The 23,126-nt window shown below is 39.3% G+C and overlaps 1 protein-coding gene across 1 annotated transcript in view; it reads left to right on the forward strand.

The window, feature by feature from the left end:
• Nucleotides 1–8,009: 8,009 nt before the first annotated feature.
• The window catches only part of snrka (SNF related kinase a), a 43,301-nt gene continuing 28,184 nt past the window's right edge, over nt 8,010–23,126 (forward strand). The window contains exons 1-2 of the mRNA XM_061049588.1: nt 8,010–8,250; nt 9,495–10,208. Coding sequence (XP_060905571.1) covers nt 9,620–10,208 — 589 coding nt within the window. The 5' untranslated portion in view covers nt 8,010–8,250; nt 9,495–9,619. The remainder of the gene's footprint in view (nt 8,251–9,494; nt 10,209–23,126) is intronic.

A 23,126-nucleotide genomic window follows, 5' to 3' on the forward strand; every position in this document is an offset into this window, starting at 1 on the left:
ATGTGATGCAGCGACAAAAAAAAAAACCCCAAGCTGGAGCCAAGGGAGATTTAGTGCTTAGAGCGCTGAAACACTGGTGTGCAGGCCCTTAGCCTTACCAGGAAATAAACGTTCATGAAATGACTTTTAGAGTTCAAAATGGAAAATGATCATTGCTTACCAGCTGAAAATCACACAACTCCAGCATCCCTTATACAAAGAGGCACGATACAGACATCTATCAGCACAAGGCATGTGTGTGAGTGCCAGAGGGGTCAAATATGGACATCTAATTAAAAGATTAAACTACAACCACTTGTTGCAGTCATGAAGGAATACACAAGGCCCAGACTGACAACAGCATGTTATTAGACGGACCTCTTTTAGTTCCCCTTTGAGGTCATTGTTCCAGATATCCTGCTTTGCATTTTTCCAACACTGGCAGAAGATTTACTGTACGTGTACATCAGCTCCTTCAAGAGCCGCTGCCTTCAGAACATTGTATTATTGTCTGTAGAGACATGTGCACCTTTGTATAGGTTGATACTTATGTAATGGAGTGAGTGAATTCATCCACAGTGACACTGTTGAAAAGCCAAGTCGGTTCTGCTCAGCAGTCAGTGAATGTGGGAATAAATGAAAATCAGTTATTTTAGACGACTGCGAGTGTATTCTCCTCTCTAAAAATGCGAGGGTATTCACAGAGGGTTTATCCAGACTCTTCTTTTTCCTGCATAAGTCAGCATTTCAGTTTTGTGAAAAGTTGCAAAAAGAATGGCTTTGAATTGTTCCCAAAGAAAAGAGCGGAGATGCAGATTAAAGTGAGAGCATAATGGGGGAGAGCAACACGAGACCCTGCTGCACTTCTACGCACATCGCAGACATGAGAGAGGGCGGGGGGGGGGGGACAACAGACATCAACACGTGTCGAATCACACGTGGTGATAAAAACAAGACGTGATAAAATCTCACATCAACATCAACTTACAGCGACGACTTCCTTTATCTCAGAACGGATCAGAATGGTCTGAAGACCAGTACAGATGGCTGCCAACATTTCGTACATTCAGAGTGGTCAGAAGATACTCGGGGCAAGCGTCCCCTCCCATCCTCTGCTCATTGTTTACAGTCAGACTGCAGACACAGGGATGGAGTTGAGAGAATTAGGGATGGGGAGTGTTAACTTGTATTGGTATTGATACCATTATCCTTAATGATCAGAGTCTTTATCGATACCATTATTGACAATTTTCTATAACTTGGCGGTAAGACGAGAATAGCTACTGATTAGAAAATAATTTATTTGCTTTTCAAAATCTTGGCATCACTCGTTTTAACGACACGGTTATTGGAGCTCCTGTTTGGAAGTTATTGCAGGTCGTACCTCTTTTATATCGCTAAGAAAACTAAATAAAAGTCTCCTCCAAGATGTATTCTTTCAAGTTTCTCGCTACATCGCAATCATAATTTTCTCGACGTTACATTTGAACCATACACTGTAAATATTAACGGACGAAGTCTGCGTGACGTCAGTCATCCGTTACTGCAGGGGGCTCGTCTGCAGCAGCCGCCATGCTGGAAATGCTGTCTCAGTCTAACTTTCAGTCAACCTAACGACAGGCTGAGAGCTGCAGCTGAGGCGGGTTTTAAGCCTCTTGACAAACTTTACATCGCGCCCACCTGTCAATCATGTCAGCTACTCGCCTGACTATGGATAACACATATAGTTCATAAAATCTAAACTGAGCCGTTGTAAACGTGTTTATTTATGCTTTACAACAGGCTTTTTGCCAGTCATGTGTATGTGGCTTCTGGTGTTCCTGGAGCCAGCTTCAAAGACACTCTAGGAATTGCAGGATTTTTGGCACTTCTGCATTGGCTTCAATGTTCAAGACCGGAGGTTGCCGCTTGATTTGAACACATCGAACTAGCTTTTTTTTCCGGCTGATTGCGTCACAGATTTCAACATCGGATTTCTATTTTCTAACTAACAGAACTTGCAACAAAGTTTGCATCAGCTCCCCACGGCTGCTTTGGGTGGACGAGGAGGATGACTGTCCCGCAGCAGTATCAGCTGAATTTGATCAGGGGGTTTTTTTCAACCCATGAAGACAGCCAATTGCATTTTGGTGTCATTTGATGCATAATGTTGACGTGCTTGGCTATGGCTTGCAAGAACTTATTTGGTTGATTACATTTCCTTTTCTCCTTTACTTTATTAGACAACCAATGCATGTTTGTACACCGGTGAGTTAATTTAATGAAGTGACTTGGCTAGATTTACACTTTATCTTACAGGACTCATCGCGACTTATTTAGTCCCTCAAATAAAAAAACATGGCTGAATGAATGAAAGGCGCTTGCTCTGAATGATCGATGACTTGAGGTCAGCTTTAACATGTCAAATTGTTAAGCACTTCATCACCACACCTGCAGTACAAAACACATCAATATCAATGGTAGTTTTTTCTAAATGTATTCTATCATATAACTAAATGAAGGAACACACGAGGCACATGTGGTCTGCAGGATCTGAGAATTAAAAATGCAATGCGTGATAACATTGTGCAATAACACTACAGAGATTGGAGCTTTCACTTTCTGTGTCATTCTGCTGTTCTGTATGTTTTACAGAATCTCTTCTGAACCCAATTAAATGAATACATTTTCCACACTCTTATTTAGTGATTCAGGATGTCTCCTGTGACGTGTTTAATTTTGGTCAGTGTGTATTTTAGTGTGCAACTACAACCAGGTTCATCATGAAGGTTAGACTGTGCTCAGTCAGACGATGTTTTCTGCACATGTTACATCTGCTCCATTAGTTTATAGTCACGTCTCACCTCTTTTAAACTCTTTTAAAAATGTATGATTGTGATGTATTTTCTGTTTTCTGAAGTTTACCTTTATTGTTGTTCTCTTTATGATTTGTGTGTAATGTTGCAATATCTGTTGGTCTGTCCGTACTGTGCCGCTCTTTCTGTTTTTACCTATTGTACAGTGTCTTTGAGTTTTTGAAAAGCGCTTATAATTAAAATGTATTATTATTATTATTGTCAAGTCAAATCTATTCAATCACAGGGTTGTAATGATACTTGCATTTTAAACTTCATGATACCAGTAAAAAGCTCAGATATTGAAATCTGTTTTCGACAAAAAAAGAAGAACCTGGCACCCAATGCTGGGTCATTTTTCATTTTTTCACTCCTGCACACTATTTAAATTGGCACATGTTGTTTGTGCAATTTTAAACAGGGATCGCTCTCTATCGGTTAAACATAAGCCTGATGATCTAGTGTTCCTAAAGCTTTGGTACTTTGGTACTTTGGTAAGCTTTGGTGTAGGGCACTGGGTTATTTCAGCTGTCTATTCACTCTGTTGACAAATATCATTAATTCAGTCTTTAACTAAACTGTAGCCTTTATTTTATAGTGTGTGATGTTAACAGTAGCAGTCAGATGTCATTCTATGTTTTCTACACACAGAGATTGAGCTCAAAGTGTCAGTCAGCTGGACTCACTCATCTGTGAGATACACCGACGACTGCAAAGGCAAATCCCTGTGATAGTTAGACAGAATTACAACGATACAACCTACAAAAACAAACATAAAAAAACAGTATAATATTTCTTACCTCAGATCTCAGTGAAAATGTTGCTTTATGTCTCTGGAGACAGTAGAAAAGGTTAGCTCATTTAGGCAGCATCAGTGTGTCTCAGTTCTGTGTGCCAGCCTTTTTTTTTTTGCAGAGACGGTCATGAACGGGAAGACAAGACATGTAGTGGGAATGAAAAAGCAGAACCCTGTGACGGATACCGAGACTATTTCACAAAAACAACGGCGTGTTCAGTCATTACATTCTCCAACACTACGCCGGGGCTTTTTTTTTTTTTTGTTGGTGTTGTTTACCAGCTAGCCTAGCTCCTTAGAAAGGCAGAGACAGAGAGCAGCTGCCTGGATACCGACTCGACTCCGCTGTGTCGAGTCTCCGCCTACCTCCGAGGGAAATCCCGCGCTCAGATCTCGCGATGACACTCGACCTCTCTCATTGTAACATTTGCCTTTGATTATTATTACATCTTGAGCCTATTCACTTATTCAGACTTTTTTTTTTTTTTTTTTTTTTTTTTTAATTAAAGTAATCTTGATAAGTCCATTTCACATAGGCCAGTGGGTCTTCAACCTTTTCTGCTGGGCATTTGAAATATTTGTAAGATATTTGCAAAAAGTGGAGAATAGCAACTTCAGTGTGATAATAAACTGAAAAAACTAACAAGCCACTTTTAAAGAAGAAGCAATTTAAAGCGATACTGTAACATGAAACTTCCACATTTGTGACCTCAGGTGCAGATTAATTTTCCTGGATGTTCTCTTAACATTTTTAGCATGCTTTATCAGCAGTGAAAAACAATGTGCATTGTTTTAGGCCCCCCCAGTCATAACTCCGGAGCCCCCCTATGGGATCCACGGCCCCACTTCTGGATTCACCAAATAGGCTTTGGTGTCGATCTACCCATCTTATGCAGAAGAATAGTTACATATGATATTTACAGACATAGAGGACCTTTATTAGTGACTCACTAATGATAATAATAATAATAATAATAATAATAATAATAATATAATAATAATAATGATAATAATAATAATAATAATAATAATAATAATAATAATAATAATAAAGAGTGATGCTTTTTGGTCCAAAAATGTTTAAAGAGCGCACATTTTAATAAAATAAGAAAATAAAAGGGAATGCATAAGCTGCAATGTCAGAGTAATTATGACATTTTAACTATAGTTTTATTATAACTTTAGTTGAAAATGGAATCTGAAATATTACGATGCTGTATCACCTTCTCTCATTTTTTGGCTTTTATATAGTGTTTTATATCAATTAAAATCTTAACATTACTGTATTGTCTTTTTATCCTACTACAATTTTAAATATTTTCCTCTTATGTATTTATTTTAATATCTTGTTGCTTTTATGTGTCGTATTTTATTGTATTTTATTTTTATACATATATATTATTTTTAATTCTTATTGGTGTGCAGTCTCTCAATGATTTTATAAACTACTTTTCATCAGTAACTTTTCTACACTCTTGTTAAGCACTTTGAACTGCAATTTAATTTGTCTGAAAGGTGCTGTATAAATAAAGTTTGATTGATTGATTGATTGATTGATTTTACCAAATGTGTTACTGAGTAAACGTACATGTGCCTAAAAAAAATTGTTAACTTTATGTTAGTGATATGTTTTTGATTTATTCCATTTTTCCCCTTGTGATTACTTTTATTAAATGTTATATAATAATAATTATTATTTTTATTATTATTATTATTAATTGTCTATTTTATCTGCATAACCTTTTTCTTGCTTTTAAATGTGTTGTCCTTGCAACCAGAGAACTTTAACTTTTACTCCTTTGAGTTTGTTATAAAGACTTTTTTCTGAGGTTCTTTTTTGCCTCAGAGAAGGTAAACGGGGTAAAATAAAGATCCAAATCTAGAGTTTCTTTATCAAACTCCCCTGAATCTCTTGGAGAAGCAAACATAAATAAATTGTGTACTTTTTGAAGAACGGTTTGTACAGTGCAGTTTTGGTAACATTAAATACAAAGCAACACTCCCATCTTGAGTCCGAAAATAGAAAAGCAAAGAACACTGCCAGCATGTTGTATGAAGGGTGCACTGTTCCCCTGTGTACCACCCTCGGGTGAGTGCCGCACATACATGCTAACATTTGAGGACTAAGCTGCACGATGTTCCAACCAAAATAACTACTGACTGCAGAAGACTGATTATCTTAAATCCAGATCAAATAGACTTGTCTGCCATTTACAGTAGGCCTAATAAGATCTTAACTGTTTAGTGTCAGCCAGTAAGCACCTACATTGTGACTCTTTAGTCATTTACTGCATTTTTTTCTCTAAATGAACCTTATCATTACTTATGTCTGCATTTCAAAAAGTTGACCACTGCTATGTTGGCCTATGTATGCCTCCTTGGACACTGTAGCCACCATTAATGTTATAATAATGTTATAATAAGAGGTAACTATTGGTCACCTCTTAGAATAATTTACCTGTTATTAGTATCTGCATATTTTGGTATCTACAGGTCTTTTATAAAGTCAGGTATTTTTACTACTCTGCTCTTGTTATACCGTGCACAGTATAGGCCTGCCTAAAGGAAAATGCCATACAATTAAAATGTTTTATTCAGTTTAAACCCAGTACAAAACATCATGGGCCAAACAACAAGACACTCTTAATTTGATAATTCATCATGTCATGCAAATATGTATTGTGCGAAAATGTGAAGCAGCTTAATTACTGAGAAACAGTGAAACAAATCGTCCAAGGGTTCAATTTAGGGCCAAACAAATACTACTATTTTCTCCATCACTAGATGTCACTGCACGCCGTTTATTAAGAAGACCCAGCTGAACCTGACAGGCAATGTATTGATCGCACAATCGGCTGTGCAAATCTTGTAGTATGAAACACAAATATTAAAATGGTTATCACTCCGCCAACTGATGCCCGATGTTGTTGCTTTGTAATAAAATAAGGTGTACTTATGTACTGGAGCGATACATTGTACATCATGCTAAGCTTATGCAAATCTCAAAACTCGTAATTTTTTAAGGTAACTCGTCCACATCAATATCAGCTATATTTTCTGATATATTTCTAAGTGATGGATGGACAATTTTTCTGCAAGCATTCGTAATCAAAAGAATAGTTTGACGTCAGAGTCGAATGCAGTTGGTGATGCTCTTATGCTGCGTTCAAGAAGCCCCCGTAACTCCCAAAGAATGTTGAACAACTGCGTTCAAGAGACACTTTTTTGCCAAAGCACCAAAAGTAGACTACAAAATGATTGAAGGTTTGGGAAATGTACAGGAAAACAATATAAACGACAACGCAAAATTAAAAACTGAAAATAGCTACATGCATGAGTAAGAGAACGACATTATGTCAGGGTCCATGATTATGCTCTACATTGTAAGACGAATTAAAAAGGCAATTTACCCCTTATTTCTCGACATAGGCGGTTCTAGGCAGGGGCCAACAGGGGCCCCTGTAACACTGAGCTTGGTCCCCCCTGTGGCCACCCCTCCAAGAGGAAGAACCCCCCCTAGTATTTGACTCAACAACCGGACTCACAATCTAGTATTAAATACTGTTACTGAAACAAATATAAATCATGGTATGTTGTGGTATTTTATGATGTGCGCTATTATTTGGCATAATATATTTATATATATTTTTTAAATCTTTGTCTATTTTTCACCTTGGTTTAATGTTCCCCTCTGACAAAACAACTGGTCCCAGTTTGGCCCCCTCAGTAAAAGTGGTCTAGAACCGCCACTGTTTCTCGAGTTGAGATAAAACCTTGTCCTTTAGAAAATAAATTAGGATTTTTCTTTCTCTTACTTTCAAAGACTAGCAGTTTTTCCTGGAACAGTCAGAAAAAAATACATATTTTCTTAATTAAAAAAAAAATCGAAAGCTCGTTGTAGATTAAAAATAATGTTGTTGCACACATTTTGATTTTCGTAATCTTTTAAACATGAAAATTTTATATCTGAATCTGAATCTCTAGGTGCAATTCATTTCTACATGATGTACGTTGTTCCAAGTCAAGTCAAGTTAACTTTATTTATATAGCACATTTATAACAGCCGAGGCGGACCAAAGTGCTGTACAGTAAATCAGGCAAAAATACATTACATCCAAAACATCATAAAGACACGTAAAAGCAAAAATTAAAAGTACATTTAAACACAAAACAATAGTAAAAGTTCTGGTAGACACTGCTGCTGGGATAAAACACTCAACTAGAGATAAAAGCCAAGGACAAGAAATGGGTTTTTAAAAATGACTTGGCAGCAGATCTTATATTAAATGTATTAATAGGAAATTAATTGAGGAATAGTAATGTATAAGTACGGAAAGTGTGATTGTCTTAGAAATTTCGATACTCTTTCGCAGCACTTGAACGCAGCATTTACAGCCCCACACCGCCTCGGCTGGGAGGATAGAGCGACTCCGATTAGGGGCTGCCGCTGCCAACGATGCAATGCCTCGTTTTTACAAATGAACTCTGAGCACAGGCGCCGTGTGAGTGCCGCTGTCACCACGACCATCGTTTACTTCAATAAAAGCAACAGGCTTCAGTAGAGATCACCCAAAAGGACCCAAGGTAATCGGAAAAGGAGCGGACTCGAGGCTTTATGTTTACCGAGGAGAAGCTGGAGAGGTGAGCCGTAGTAACTTTAGCTTGCTACATGCTAACTAAGGCTAGTTGTTGGACAGCTTCTGTGTTACTAACCCTCTTATTACACGACGAGCTCACCGTGTTAGAGTAGCAAGTTTATCGTGGAAACACGGTGTAAAACGACGGTACTTGACGTTTGTCAGCCATAAAAGCCAACACTGATCAATCAATGAACAAACGAACTAGCCTCTGCTAACGTAAAGCTAACATTAGTTGCTGGGCCCGTTATGCAGCTGACTTCTCGACTAGTCTAAAACTTAAGTGTGATAGATGCACAAACACACTCAAATGGAAAAAATACTACACATGTATGTAAGTTATAGCTGTGCTGGTTTTATTGTAGCAACACGAGGAAGAAAGTAGTTCACATGAGAGTAGTAGGCTTCCTGTCAAAACAAGCACAACGCCTCTGCAAGCCGGATAATTATGCATTTTTTTTAGTGCTTATGTAAATATGCATGCTGCTTTTCTTTTTTAGTACTGCATTACAAACTTTTTGATATATTAAAGTATTACTCTGCTCAATGCCTCAGTCTGTGTAAAAGGAGGGGGCAGGCACAGATCTTACACTGAGGTGAACATGGGAAATGTTTCACTTTTCATTTTGATTCATTTCTATATTATTTAAGATAAGATATACTTTATTCATCCCAGCAGGGAAGTTTAGGTGTCCCAGCAGCCAGCAAACACACAACACAACACAACACATATACACATACATATCCCACCCATACAAAAAAACCATGAGCCCACAATACATAGCCAGGATAAAAAAAAAGTGGTATGGATGGTCCATGTGCAAGTAGCTGTTACTCATTAGATAACAGTACAAAATACTAACTCTGCCAGTGCATAGTATGATAGAGAAACAAAGAATTATGATGAAAAAGCAGTCAAGTGTGCAAATATACAGTTTGATATATGCAGCTCAGGCTAAAGTTTAAAAGTTTAAATGTCTTCTGTCCTTACTTCAAGGGGAGTCGTTATAAAGTGCAAAAGTATTTTTAAATCTGTCCTTTTTGCAGCTTTTGTTCACACACAAGATTGTCTAAGGGATGCATGTTATTGTCCATAATGTTCAACAGTTTCTGTATCATCCTTCTCCCCTGGAGGTGGTGATGGAGAGATAGGAGATATATTTCGGTTAATAGTCATCCTTGCCCCTTGAACGTGATCATTGTTGAGTGAAACTGTAGTAACTCTGTGTGTGTCTTTGTCTCCTTTAGGAAGCCGGAGCCATGGGTTTCTCCCTCAGCCTTCGATGATTTAAGTTAAGCTGGACCCACGCAACTCAGCCAACCGGCCCCTGCCCACAGGGGGGTCTCTCCTGTCCCCGTCGCCTTCTCCAGCAATGGCGGGCTTCAAGCGGGGCTATGATGGCAAGATCGCTGGCCTCTACGATCTGGACAAGACGCTGGGACGCGGCCACTTTGCCGTCGTCAAGCTGGCGCGCCACGTCTTCACTGGGGAGAAAGTGGCAGTGAAGGTGATCGACAAGACCAAGCTGGACACTGTGGCCACTGGCCACCTTTTCCAGGAAGTCCGCTGTATGAAGCTGGTCCAGCACCCCAATATTGTGCGCCTGTATGAAGTTATTGATACTCAGACGAAGCTCTACCTCATCTTGGAGCTTGGCGATGGAGGGGACATGTTTGACTACATCATGAAACACGAGGAGGGCCTGAACGAAGAGCTGGCTAAGAAATATTTTGCCCAGATTGTCCACGCTATTTCCTACTGCCATCGACTGCATGTTGTGCACCGGGACCTTAAGCCTGAGAATGTGGTTTTCTTTGAGAAACAAGGACTCGTCAAGCTCACCGACTTCGGATTCAGTAACAAGTTTCAGCCAGGGAAAAAGCTGACAACCAGTTGTGGATCTCTGGCGTACTCGGCACCGGAAATACTGCTGGGTGATGAGTATGATGCTCCAGCTGTAGGTATGCAAAGAATTCAAGCCAAGTAATGAAATGAGTCACGCTGTTAATTAGAAAATGCCAGATATTTACAGTGAAGAACTAGCAGACAGGATGTGGGCTAGATGTATCAGAGTCTGCTGCTTGCACACAGGCATGGTTTTGCCTGATTTTGTATTTGATCCATTGATTATCTAATCACTGTTTGTTATTCATCTCCACCTTAAAAGCCCCTCACTGTGTCATGAAACAAGACATCTCTTTTTTTAGTCACATTACAACCTGGCTACAGCACAGTGGTGTAATGAGGTCGGCAAAGTGGCTAGCACCTGTTTCACACATTTTTGTGTCAAACCCGCTGTAACACCTTGCCTGTTAGTGTCCTTGTGGGGCCTGAACACATGTTCAACATTGCCTCTTTTTTTGTATTTAGAAAGCCTCAAAGCAGAGCAGTCATCAATCACATGCCAGAGCCCTTTGTAGCACAGTGTGCATGGTAGGACTTGTTCTAAGTATCAAACTGTGTATTCCAGTTGCAGTATCCTGTGAAAAGCACTTGAGACTGATCATTTTGTAGGCTGCCATAGGCCATGTGCTACAAGGTCAGCACTACTAGTACTGATGTCTGTGGGTGTCCCATTGCACTAAATTAACTGGCTCATTGATTTTCTATGAGGGATGACAGAGTGCAGTCAGAAAGATTGTGTGTCCGCCCATGACTGATATCTTTCATATCAGGTAGCTTTAATGGTGGCAAAAAACATTGGACTAAGTCCAGATGGATGATCACAAGTGCCCAATTAAGCTAAACTTTCCCGCTGTTGGGGTCGTTTGGAACGGATTGGCTGAATATTAGTGAAGGAAATACTTTCAGAGAGAGTAAACTGTTTGTTTTCTGCTTCCTCTTTTTTTTTTAAACCATGGTTCTCACAAACTTTAGAGGTGAGGCAGATGCATAGAGGAAACTGCGGTCACTTTCTATATGTAATTATACGCACACATGCACACAAACCCGCACATAATCGCAAATCATAAAGTGAGGGAGATAGATAACTCTGCACAACATCTCTGAGGGGAAAATTAACCATTAACCAACAGTCTTATAAAGTACCTTTGGAATCAAATGATGTCTGCGACCCCTCCATGGAAAAAAAAAAGCTTTTTTTAAATAAATACGCCAAACTCAGAACATTTTGAGAAATGTTTGGGTTGAGCTTGGGGTGAACGTGAAAGGCTGTTTTTTTTTTTTTGTTCATCCCAGCTTAACCCAGAATTTTTCCTGCCTGCCAACCAGTAACATTTCCGTGTGAAATTGAGTTGAGCCTGCAGCCTGAGAGCCCCCCCCCTCCCTCCTTGGGGGGTGTCTTTTTAAATGTACAATAGAAGCAACAAACAAATGAACATGAAGTTGTACCTATCATTTTTAGCCTACCCTGCTACACTGTGAGCTTAAATAGACATTTGGCTTTGGTAGATGGAAAAAAAACACCGGCCAAGCATATTTTTAACCGATAAATTGTGTTCTTGTTTCGCATGCACATTTGTTACTGTACATTTAATTATGTACAGTTTAATTGAATCACAGATTGAAGTCCTGGGTTCATACTCAGCATAGTTTTCATACATGACTGTTGGGGTTAACATTTACCCGCCATGTGGTGGATAGCCCTGTGAAATGAAAATCTACCCACATTTGGCGCCTGCTAGTTTCAGACCCTTGCCTTCAACTGATGCCCTGTTTTTAGTATTATACATTTGTTTACATCCCTGAACTCCTATACAGCTCTCAGATCTTATGTCTACTTGGTATGTAAGACAAACAAAGTCCTCTGCAGTTGTTGTGTTAGCTGTACTCTTGGCCATTGATGGGATTGCCTCTGGGGCTGTAATATTAGTCTGCCCTGATCTGTGTGCTATGATGCAGTTCAGTGAAGTTTTGCAGATGTGCATTGCTTGTTTTGGTACTTACGCTCCTCTGGTCAATGCCATTAGCCTTGTTTGTTTGTTACTACGATAATGAGTGTAATGAGGTGACCGTGCTTATTGTTTGCACGTCCACATCCCTGGCCTCAGAAAGAGATGCTCCTGTTCCTGAATCGGGAGGAGCTGCATTTGTCCTCTAGACTTGTCTGAAGTTAAAACAGGTATGCATCATAAGGTAGAACTTGTGTTTTTGTTGTGTAACTCAATTGCATTTCTTGACATTGCAATTTGTCTTCTTAATGGCAGTGGAGTCAGGATAAAATGCAATTCAATCAACGCGTGTTAATAAGGAGGGTGACATCTAATCATGATGTACCAACTGATAGTGGAGAGGTCAAAGCATGGATTTAGAGGTTCAGCATGTGTGCTTGCTCTTGGCATACTTAAGAAGATGATGGTGATGATAGAAAGCCCTTGAATTACAAAATATTTTCCTTTTGTACAAGTAGCCATGCAGAGCTGTTTGCCAGGCTATGGTGTCTGCAACAGGAGTGCATCAAAGCTGTGTCTCTAGAGAGCATTCAGATGGGGCTCTTAATTGCAGCCGTGGTTACTGTTGCCTGCTGCCAGTGGATGAGAAGAACAGTTAATCCATGCTGTTGTTTGGACAAGGCCAGAGGGATGTACTGCTAAGCTAGATAAATGAGTTAGCAAGGTATGTTGAGCTGAAAGCCAAAGTTTCAGTGCCAGAAGGATGGCTGTCTTTCAAGAGGTTCTGCTAATAGAACTGGGTTTTAATTTCTAAAGATGTAAAAGCATGTATCATCAATAAAGTTATTATTGTCCTTCCAATAATCTCTATGACAAATATAGATCAATCACTGAAGAAATAAATGATAAGCTTGCTCAACAACACGCTAGTATTGCCCCCTAAGATGTGCAGTTATAGCACATTTTCATACAGTTAGAGGTTATTCAGTGGAAACAAAAGAGATGGAGCTACAACCACGTGTAGCTTCAATATTTACAATTCTAAATCTGACCATGATGGTTTCTTAAGCAGCACTGTGTTGAAAGTAGACCCCTGGTGTAATCCAGAGCTGACAGTTCATTAGTACAACAAACTGTTGATGGAGATTATGTGATGTAATATGACCTCAAATTCATATTTCAGTACGTTATTATTTTTAGCTTTTCCCTTTAACGTTAATATCACGTCATTACAGTATTACAGTGGATTGGCAAACACATTTTCTCACTCAGTCCCCGTTGTCCCCCTCAAAGTAACCTGTTTATTGTGATATCTAACTCACTTCTGTGCATGAGACCAGAGAAAGATGATTTTAAAAGTGGTTCACATCTCTGGATCTTCTGACTGAATGTGTGTTCAAATTTAAAATCTCTCTGTCTGAGTTGGTGTTAATATGTCCTAATATGACTATCGTTATAAAGCGTCTCAGCTACTTGAAAAGCACAGACTTTTATCGTGAAAGATTTGTTGGAAATGGAATATATTAATCATATTAGTTTTACCGGAGATACAATAAACGATAATAATTGTAGTCTTTACAGCATTCCTTTCACCACGAGTCAGAACCACACTCCGCTTCTTATAATCATCTTGGACTTAATACAAGGGAGACATCAGTTTAAACACACCTTTGAGCAGGTACACCCATTGTAATGGAAATATAAATCTGTTCCAGCGCATAGCCTGTGTCGGAGCCCTAGACAGAGTGAAAGAGACGTGCTACAGGCGAGCATGTAAACGTAATGTTTCTGTTATTTGCTGAAACTTGGAAAGGGGAGAATAGAAGTTTAACTGATTGCTGTGCAGTTCTCTTTCATTGTAAACACAGACACCCGCTCTGACACCGGGAGGAGGCGGAGCCCTTTTATCAGTGTTTGGAGCGTAACATTCTGAAGACCGGGGGATACATCTGAGCTAACCCTAACCCTACGTTACACTACTTTTGATTATCTGTCATTGTGGCTAACATGTGGAGCAATCTGTGTTTTCTCTTGTATTCTTGTAAGTGTGTATTTAAACCGGTGATGACAGTACGGCAAAAATCCACGTCTTGGCAGATTTTTATGCCGGTGGCGGTATTGATACCGGTTTACCGCACACCCCTATTGACCTGTTTTTGTGAATGAAAGGTAATGCTGACACATTGGAGTTTGAATATGCAAAGAAACATGTATTCAAATTCCCATGGTGGGTCAGTTTTGTGAATGTAACACATTCCATTTACACTCTAAACCTCTGCTCTTCTTGTTGAACTCGGGGCTTTGCTCTGTGCCTAAAGCATTTTTTAATGACAGACCATGATGGAAAGGTGTGCATGCACAGGCACACACACAAATACACAGTTTAGAACAGCCCTTTTCTAGTTATTCACTGTTGCTTAACACAGACAGATCACAGACTGACGATCTTTAACATGGTAAATGGAGGAACAGGTTCATCAGGAAGGCTGACATTAGGCAGCTGGATGAAATAACAATGTGCAGATCTGTTCACAATCTTAAAATCCTCTTCTAAGGAACAAAGATAAAGTCCTACCTGTAAAAATATATATTTATATCACTTAAAACACTTTACTCATATATCGTTTTATTTTTTTACCACTTCAACTGGCTGTCATACAGCCCTTTTATTTGGCACTGTGTTTTTTTAAACCATACAACAGTTTCCGTAAGAGAAACAATAAGAGTTATAGTGGAAAAGACAAAGTGGCAATCAGCAAGGGATTTTTTTTTTGTTGGGTCAGATCCACTTTTGCAGAAGGAGACCGGCTGAAAAAAGCGGATACTTGTTTTGTGAGATGTTGCATGTGTTTTTTTAGCGTTGTCTTTCCACATAGTTGGGTACAACATTGCTTTTCAGCAAATGTCAATTTTGCTTTGAGACAGCTGGAAACGAAGTCTCAGTGTTCAACATGGATTGTCGATGATTTGATTGAGTGTAGCTAGCCCAAAGCTTACTAAGGCCACTGTGACTCAAAAGAGAGCACAGTCAAATATCATGTCAAGGACTATTTCTCAGTACTTCTTATCTGCTTAATATTTTGTGCACATCCGGTAGAGGTGGTTGATATGTTATCATGATTCAAATCACTGTATTCTTTTTGCTTTTTCCTGTAACAGTATATAAATATCGCGGTAAAGGCATTGAGCATATGAATACATATTCACACACTCGGAGCCCTTTCTCCCGCTCAAAGAAGCCTGCTGATGGGACGTCTAACTCATTTCTGTGCATGAGACCAGAGAAATATGTTTTTTTAAAGTCACAGTGTGTATATCTTGGTAGCTTCTAACTGAATCTGTGTGGTTTTAAGTTTTGTTTCTCCCCTGCAGAGGTTTGTTAAGCTGCTGCCGTAAACACCACATTTCCTGATAGGACTCTATCGTGATTAAGAGTCTCACCAGCTTGGAAAGGGTGGACTTTTATTGTGAAAGATTTGGCGGAAATAAAATGAACCGACACTTTAACGGGGCTACAATTAGCTGGAGTTTTGAACAACACTGTCGGCAGTTTTAGTCTTTACAGCGCTCCATTTATGATGACTGCTGTGCTATACTTCACTCTTATTGTAAACTCTGACACTCTGTCTGAGCACAACTACACAACACCAGGACACTCAGTCTGAGCTGATGTCTGTCGCAAATCTCTATTTTACGATACTTTACCCATCACTGCGGCTGGTAGGTTAAGCGATCAGTGTTGCCTCGTGTTTGAGTGTGCACTACAACCAAACGTGTGTTTAAACCGCTGATGATGATATGACTAAAATCCACGGCCAGGCAAAATGTGACCGGACTAATACTGGTTTACCACACACTCGTAGTGCACGTTTGTGATCATTGCAAATAATTAAGTTGCGCTTGAAAGATATTTGGTCACACACTGGAGCCCTGCTGAGTAAGAAATCTCTAGTTGTCTCACTCCTTTTTGACAGTGTACAGTGTGAAAATCTGAAAATAGATGTCATCCATTAGTTGAACCTCTTTGAACCCAAAACCTTCGGCTGGACTTTGATCTTTAATGAAGTTGGTCAGTTCTCAGTTTCCTTTTTGCTGTCTTACTCTTTCCTCTGACTTGTCTCTCTTCCTTCCCGTTTTTGCATCTGAAGCCCTTTAAAGATTACAAATTTAGAACAGAGAAGGAAGTTCCACCTTTATTACACCCTTGCACTTACACATTGTGTCAGCAGTGGCTTAATACTGGTGTCCCAGTTTGTGGTTTTGCATTGCATTGTCACATTGCAGAAGTGTGAGAGGCCCGTCGTGTTGACACACAGCGAGAGCTTCACACACTCACTCAGACATGCTCACAACAAGAAGAAACGGGCAAACTCAAACTACGCCTTTCATTTAATTTTTCTAAATGTAAACCTTTTTAGTTTGAAAAGGCTTTTTCAAAAGCTGTATGTATTTTGTTTTTAAATACAAATGTTATTTTACTAGAAGCAAGAGAGTATCCTCCACTTTATATTAAATCTAATACCATTGAATTAAACTACTAGGCTCCTTGAAAACATACAGCACTGAATCATAGCACAAGTTAGATATTATGATGCTCTGGACCTTCACTTGAGGACAGTTTCTAGAACCGGACCTTGTTGAAATGTCCCTGCTCTACACTGTATCTGTTTTCAGCCTAAGTGTGAGATGTCTTCTTCTGGCACACCCTGTCCCACTGTCATCTTCTCTGTTCCTTTCCACTTCCCCAACAGCAGTCCAGGTTGAGCTGGCAGGTGTGAGGTCTGTTCTGGATCTGACACATCTGCTATTAATACTCGCGCTGAGCCACTCTCTGGCTGACTTTTCCAAAAGTTCACATCTCAGAAGAAACAGCCAACACTGTGCTGTATCTGACCGGCACATAGTGAGCCTGCTAAACAGTGAGTCAGTCAGAGCAGATGTGTTCTCATTTGTGGTCTGTGTCTCTTTCCACTGACAGTTCTCATGAAAGTGTTGAGGATTGAGTTCAAAATTAAGTCTTGATTTTAGGTGCCAATATCTGATGAACTGAAAGAAACCTACATTTAATTAAGAGATATTTGTATTGAATGAATCTAACTTAATTATTCATATTTTATGTTATGGTGACGCCTATTTTTATTGAAAACAACCGTAATTGTCACAGCACTGTCATGACAGACAAAGCATGTTTTTCTGTTGCCATGGAAACACCGGGTGTTCCGTATAAAGACCGCTGCATAAGGAAGGGGAAACTGCTACTGAAAGCTGTATGTGCTGCTGTGATAAAAAAAAAACTTAAATGATACTTGGATACATTAGCTCGTCGGTAAACATATTCTCTTCTTCAGGTCAGTTTCGCCCCTTTTGTCTTCACTACGGTCAACTCAGAGTTCAATTTCAATGGGGGTGGAGTAGCAGAGAGCACTTATGACGTTTTCTCTGAAGATTTAGCCACACAGAAGTTTTTGAATATCTTAAAATAAGCTCACCTTTACTCGCTTCGACATCGGAGTAAAGCAACATCTCTATATACCCTATATCCACAATGCTCTCCCTTTTTCATGTTTCTAGCTGAGATTCAGCGGTTTGGGGCGCCAGATAGCCTAGTGGTTATGTCGTGTGCCCCACGTACGGAGGCTCTAGTCTTCATCGCAGTGGGTTAAAATCCAACCTCGGCCCATGTCGTCGTCCCCTCTCTTATACCAGCGTTTCCTGTCTCTCTTCAGCTCTCTAATCTAACAAAGGCAAAGCAAAGATTCTCTGGGTGAAGTTTTGAACTTTTATTTTCCTTCTTTTCTTAATCATAGGCTAAATATGACATAAGAGAAACAGAAAGAGCATGATGAAAGGTGTGTTGTTGGCCTTACAAAAGACGGAGCTGCAGGATTTACTAATATCATAGTATGACTCCAGTGTAGAGTAAAACATGGCTGATGATGAGGTGTAATTACTTCATTCAGTGATCCAAATGAGACGTAGTGCTGCTGTGTGCAATAAGGCTCATCATTCTGTATCATCACAGGCCACTGGGCAGGCCTCGCTGCCTGTTTGGCATGCTAATAGACTGATGAGCAGGCTTATGTTTGATAACTTAAATTAGTTTTCTAATGGCAAAAGGTAGATAGTAAGTAACCACACACTTTGTATTGGTATTTACTTTTTCTGGCTGCTTCTTTAGCACGTGTTAGTCAGACAAAACATAAGATACTACACTTAAGTTTCTAATATCTTAAGTCTTTAGGGCCTAATACAGTGCTGTTAAAGAGTTTGTTTGGATGAGTTTACAGCTACAGCAGGCTGCTTGATATTGTTAAAATTGCTTGTCAAACGCAACCGAGAGAAGACATGGTGAGAGGGAAAATAGAAAAATCTAAGTACAGCTTGATACAAAGTAGCCATACACAATGAAATGTCAACACTTTATGACCCGTTTCTGTGTGAAAGTCTGAGAAAAAACATGAGAGTGAATGTCTTCCTTTTGGACTGCAGATCTTCATTCCTTCACTCACTACCTAAATGTTGCCCTCTCTTCAGTGAGACTGAAGCTGTAGTTCCAGGTCAAATTAGCAAATTATTTCAATGTGTATTGTGATAGAGTAAATCATAGGGAAGTTTAATGATTTTAAATATTCAAATATAGTCATTCATTGATAAGAAATGGAAGTGTTCATGTGACTTTTATCTCATCTTGAAAAATATTGCTTATGCTAAAACTGTTTAATGTCAATTTCCATTATGTGTTTACCTTAAGCTAACAAACTATGTTGTACATCCAGATCCATTTGTTAGAAAATCAGTCACTGGCAATAATTACAATTCTATTCAAATTATTGCCAGTGACTTTAAAATAATACCTGTAATTGTACATTGCTAGTAAATAGGTTTCAAGACAATAGAGAAACTTGAAAGTGAAGAAAATGTAGAAGTTGCACCACATCAAAAGGCTTGGACCAGGCTGGTTTTTAGTGTTAAAACAAAGAAAACCTTCATTTGAAATCCTTAAAACTGTATGTAATGGAGTTATTTAGTACAGAAATGACCCAGTGTCTTCAACACAGTCCCCTGTTATTGGTACTTTGGTTTCTGTCAATTCAAGCTGCTTCCTTGCTTAATCAGAGCAAAACGCCTGAATGCAGAGTAGCAGAGGAGATGATGCCAAGTGACAAATCCCACAGTCGCTAATTAAAGCATTGCTGTGCTGCTGTAATGCAGAAAAGGAGGAGGGGGATGTTCAGGAGGTGCATGAAAAAGAGGAGGATAAGATGATTGGAACACGGTGGTCTTGAACAAATTTTTTGGAAAGATTACTGGAATTATAGATAGATAGATGATCGCAGGGAAAAAAAAGGGTAGTGGTGGTTGAGGTTGAGCTTTGTTACTCTGCTGATGAGAGTTTGACACTGAATCTGGAGAAATTAGAGGGATCTGCAAGGAGTGCTAAAGCTGGTGTGGAGGACAAGAAGGATGCTGATGCAGGATGCCAGGACAATAGTGACGACAACAAATAAAGAACACAAGTGGATAGAGGTGCATCAAATCCATTTTTGGCGTGGGGGGGGAATCCCATCCTTACAAAGAAATATTGCTAAATATACCTGGTAGCCGCCAAATTGTGTTCTATGTGTGTGAAACTTGTTGTCAGACAGTCACCTACGTTATTGACTGCACACCTGCCCAAATGTATTTGTGTATTTATGTTTGTTGGAAGACAGCGAGCTGATGTGCAAGTGATACTGACTTAGGTTACTCATTCTGTTTCTGTGTTTTTGACCAGTCTATCCTGTACTCAGCCATTACCCAGCGATTTTTCCTCATTGTTAGAGCCAGACTTGTGGGACTTTAATCTTTTGTGTTTGATCCCTGCAATTCTGCCCCAAAGTTCAGGCCCTGGTGTATACTTGTAGGTTTAAAAGAAAATGAACTACACAGTAGAGTTGTGTAGAGGAAGGGAATTAGACAATTAAGGGGTGTAGTTCCTGTTTCTTCATACTGCATTGTTTGTTCTGATGGAGATGGGGATAAAGAAGGACGGTATTGTTTCTGAAGTGTCTTTAAGCACACTGGAGTTAAAGCAATTACTGTTATGATATTGAATTCAGACTCCTTTATCATGTAGATCTCTTGGGAACACTAAGAACTTGAATTTAAATGTGAGTCTGCCTGAAAAAGGCATGTTTCAGTCTCTTTTTTTGATACAGGTGTTGTTGCTGTGGCAACGCGTGCAGGTGAGCCAGGTGGGAGTTAGTACTCCTGTAGTCCCTGGGGGTCTCTGCCTCCACTCTCCTCACTCCTTCATCTCTGTAACAGGCCAAACTTGGGAAAATGTCTACAAATGCAGACTCACACTAGAGACAGTTTTGACCAAAAGCACAAATAGTTAAAAAACTAAGAAAAACAATAACTGATGAATGCAAAGTGTGTAGCAATAAAAGTTGTTAAACTTTCCCCTGAGGCTATGGGGTAAAGATGGAAACTATTAAATGGCTTGTCAGCATGTGAAGGAGTGTATTTGTTACAAGTCATGCCTGGGTCAAGCTCCTTGACCTACGTATTGCTAGGAATGGGATTGAATCCCGGTTCCATAAGGACCTGGTTCTGCATTTTTCAGTTATACAGTTACTTTATCGAGTTGGTGCGCGTCATTAAAATCAAGTCACTGCTGGATAAACATACATCTGTCTAATTGCATTTTGAATGTATGAATCAAATGTAGTTGAAAGAAATCAAGCACATCAGCATTGTAAAAAAAACTCAGCTCCAGCTGCTGCTTCAGGACAGTCATCCTCCTCCACTCAAAGCAGCCGTGGTAATCCAAACTAATTAAAACAATTAATGAATTAATCCAATGTTGAAACCAGTGTTGGAATTGTCAGGATGAATCAGATCAGTCAGTAAAATATTTAGCAAAGGTAAAGTAAACATCATCATGATGTTTGAATGTAAGGTCAAAAAAAAGAGAAAGTTTAAGGGCACCGGTAGCACAGTAGTGCACGCGTACAGAGTCTGTGGTCAGGCAGCCCGGGTTCAAATCCAACCTGTGGCACCATCACGCATGTCATTCCCAACTCTCTCCCTCTCTCTCCCTGATTTCTGACAATATCCACTGTCCTATCTTGGAAAAAGTCATAAAAGCCCAAAAAATAAGAAAGAAATCAAAAGATAGAACCTTTCGGTTTTTGGCAATATTTTTTTTTTTTTGCTGTTGTTAGCAATATATAATAGATATACCAGTTCTGTAAAAAACATTTTTTATTTTGTGTCTTTAAACCAAATGTTAGAAAAAATATCAACAGTGGTAGTGATGATTCTCAGTTGGTATCAATATTAATATACATTCACTGTCCCCATCCGAATTATCCGACACATGCTTTTATTGTTGTAAATGCCAGTTAATGTGCATCACATACCAGATCACACGTTCTCATTATAGTCCACCATCCGTCCAGTGTGGCTAACGGTTTACTGTTGTAAGATAGGACACAAAGATGACCATGAGTAATGATATGTTGTTTGGTTAATTAGCTGCGCAGAGAAGAAATGATGGATGATCCCTCTGCCTGGAATCAGGTTTGCCCTAGTTTACTGTGAGTTACCAGTACAGAGAAAGGCTTATAGAAACACCATTGTGTTCACTCAGTCAGTGATAGATAGTGACTATCTACACAGGCATTTATTCACCTGAAAATCTTCTTGAATATTAAAACGTAGTGATACAACCCAATTAAAATACTCCATTAGAAGAACTAACCAATTTGAGAAATGCCCATTTAGTGAATCCCTAATTTAAAACTCTCTTTTAATCATAAACATACCTTTTTACCATGTCAAACATTGATTTCTCTAAATAGAATGAGAGCATGATTGAGTTATTTCTGTGTCAACACTTGTCCAACTTTAATTAAACAAATGTATGATTTAGAGTTTTTAAAAACCTTTTAAATGGCCTCAAGTTCACTAACTAGTAAGACTACAAAGACTGTAAGACTACAGAAGTGTCAGACAATGTTGGTATTTGAAGTACTGACTGAGTGTTCCCAAAACACTATTTGAAGGCAGGGATGTTTTTAATGACGCTTCAGACAAACCAACAGAGGAAGGCCAAGTGCTCTCCATCCTGAGTACAGTTAGTCACTAACAAAGGCTTTGGAACTACAGACCGTAAGAGATTCTGAGTTTCCAACAGTCAAAGAAAAAAAACTGTTTTTGATGTGGCCCTGCCTCACACTTTCCGGTGAATAGCTGGATATCGGCAAGGATCTCACACTACAATACATATGCCTATACGGTGCATGGGTCATCATGAAGGGGCAACCTCCAGTGTTGAAAAATCAGTCCAGTGAGGTAGTGCAAAAAAAACTACAGTTCGTCGAGTGTCCCCTTGACTTTTTGATTCTGATTCTGAAATCGAGGACCTTAGTGGGAGTGGCCTGCGGTGCTGTGCATTCTGGGATTTGGTGTCTTTCATCCACATGAGCCAAAAAGACACTTTCTGCCTTTTCTCGGGCCAAGAAGGCAACAACTTCAAAATTTATTTCACATTTCTACTACATATATGACCCAATGTCAATACAGATTCATGTTTCAACGGGTGAAGTATCCCTTTAATATTTACAGTCTATTGTTATCATATGTATTGCAATACTGTGCAATTCTCTGCATCATTGACTGACATTTTTGAAGTGTGTAGTTGAATCAGAATTATTACATTTAAAATGTCCATTCCAGTTTATTACTCATATACGTGTTTTCAGTATGAACAGTTTCTCTTGTGTGGTGGCAGTGTGAGAGCTGCATGTCTTATGGATGCTGCTGCAGAGAGACAGAGTATATGTGCAGATGGAACAGCAGCTGCATTAAAACAAAATCTAGATCCTTCTTGAAAGGTTCTGCCCGCTTCCTCTCTGCTGACAAAGTATTAACTGCTATTGGAAGAGGTGATGAAACAGTCCAGTGAAAGTGGTGTCTCAGTTTATTTTCTCTCACTCTCCCACTCATGTTCTTTCTGTCTGTCTCTTGCACTCTTTTTTT

This window comes from Labrus mixtus, chromosome 11 (assembly GCF_963584025.1).
Source record: "Labrus mixtus chromosome 11, fLabMix1.1, whole genome shotgun sequence".
NCBI classification, from domain to species: Eukaryota; Metazoa; Chordata; class Actinopteri; order Labriformes; family Labridae; genus Labrus; species Labrus mixtus.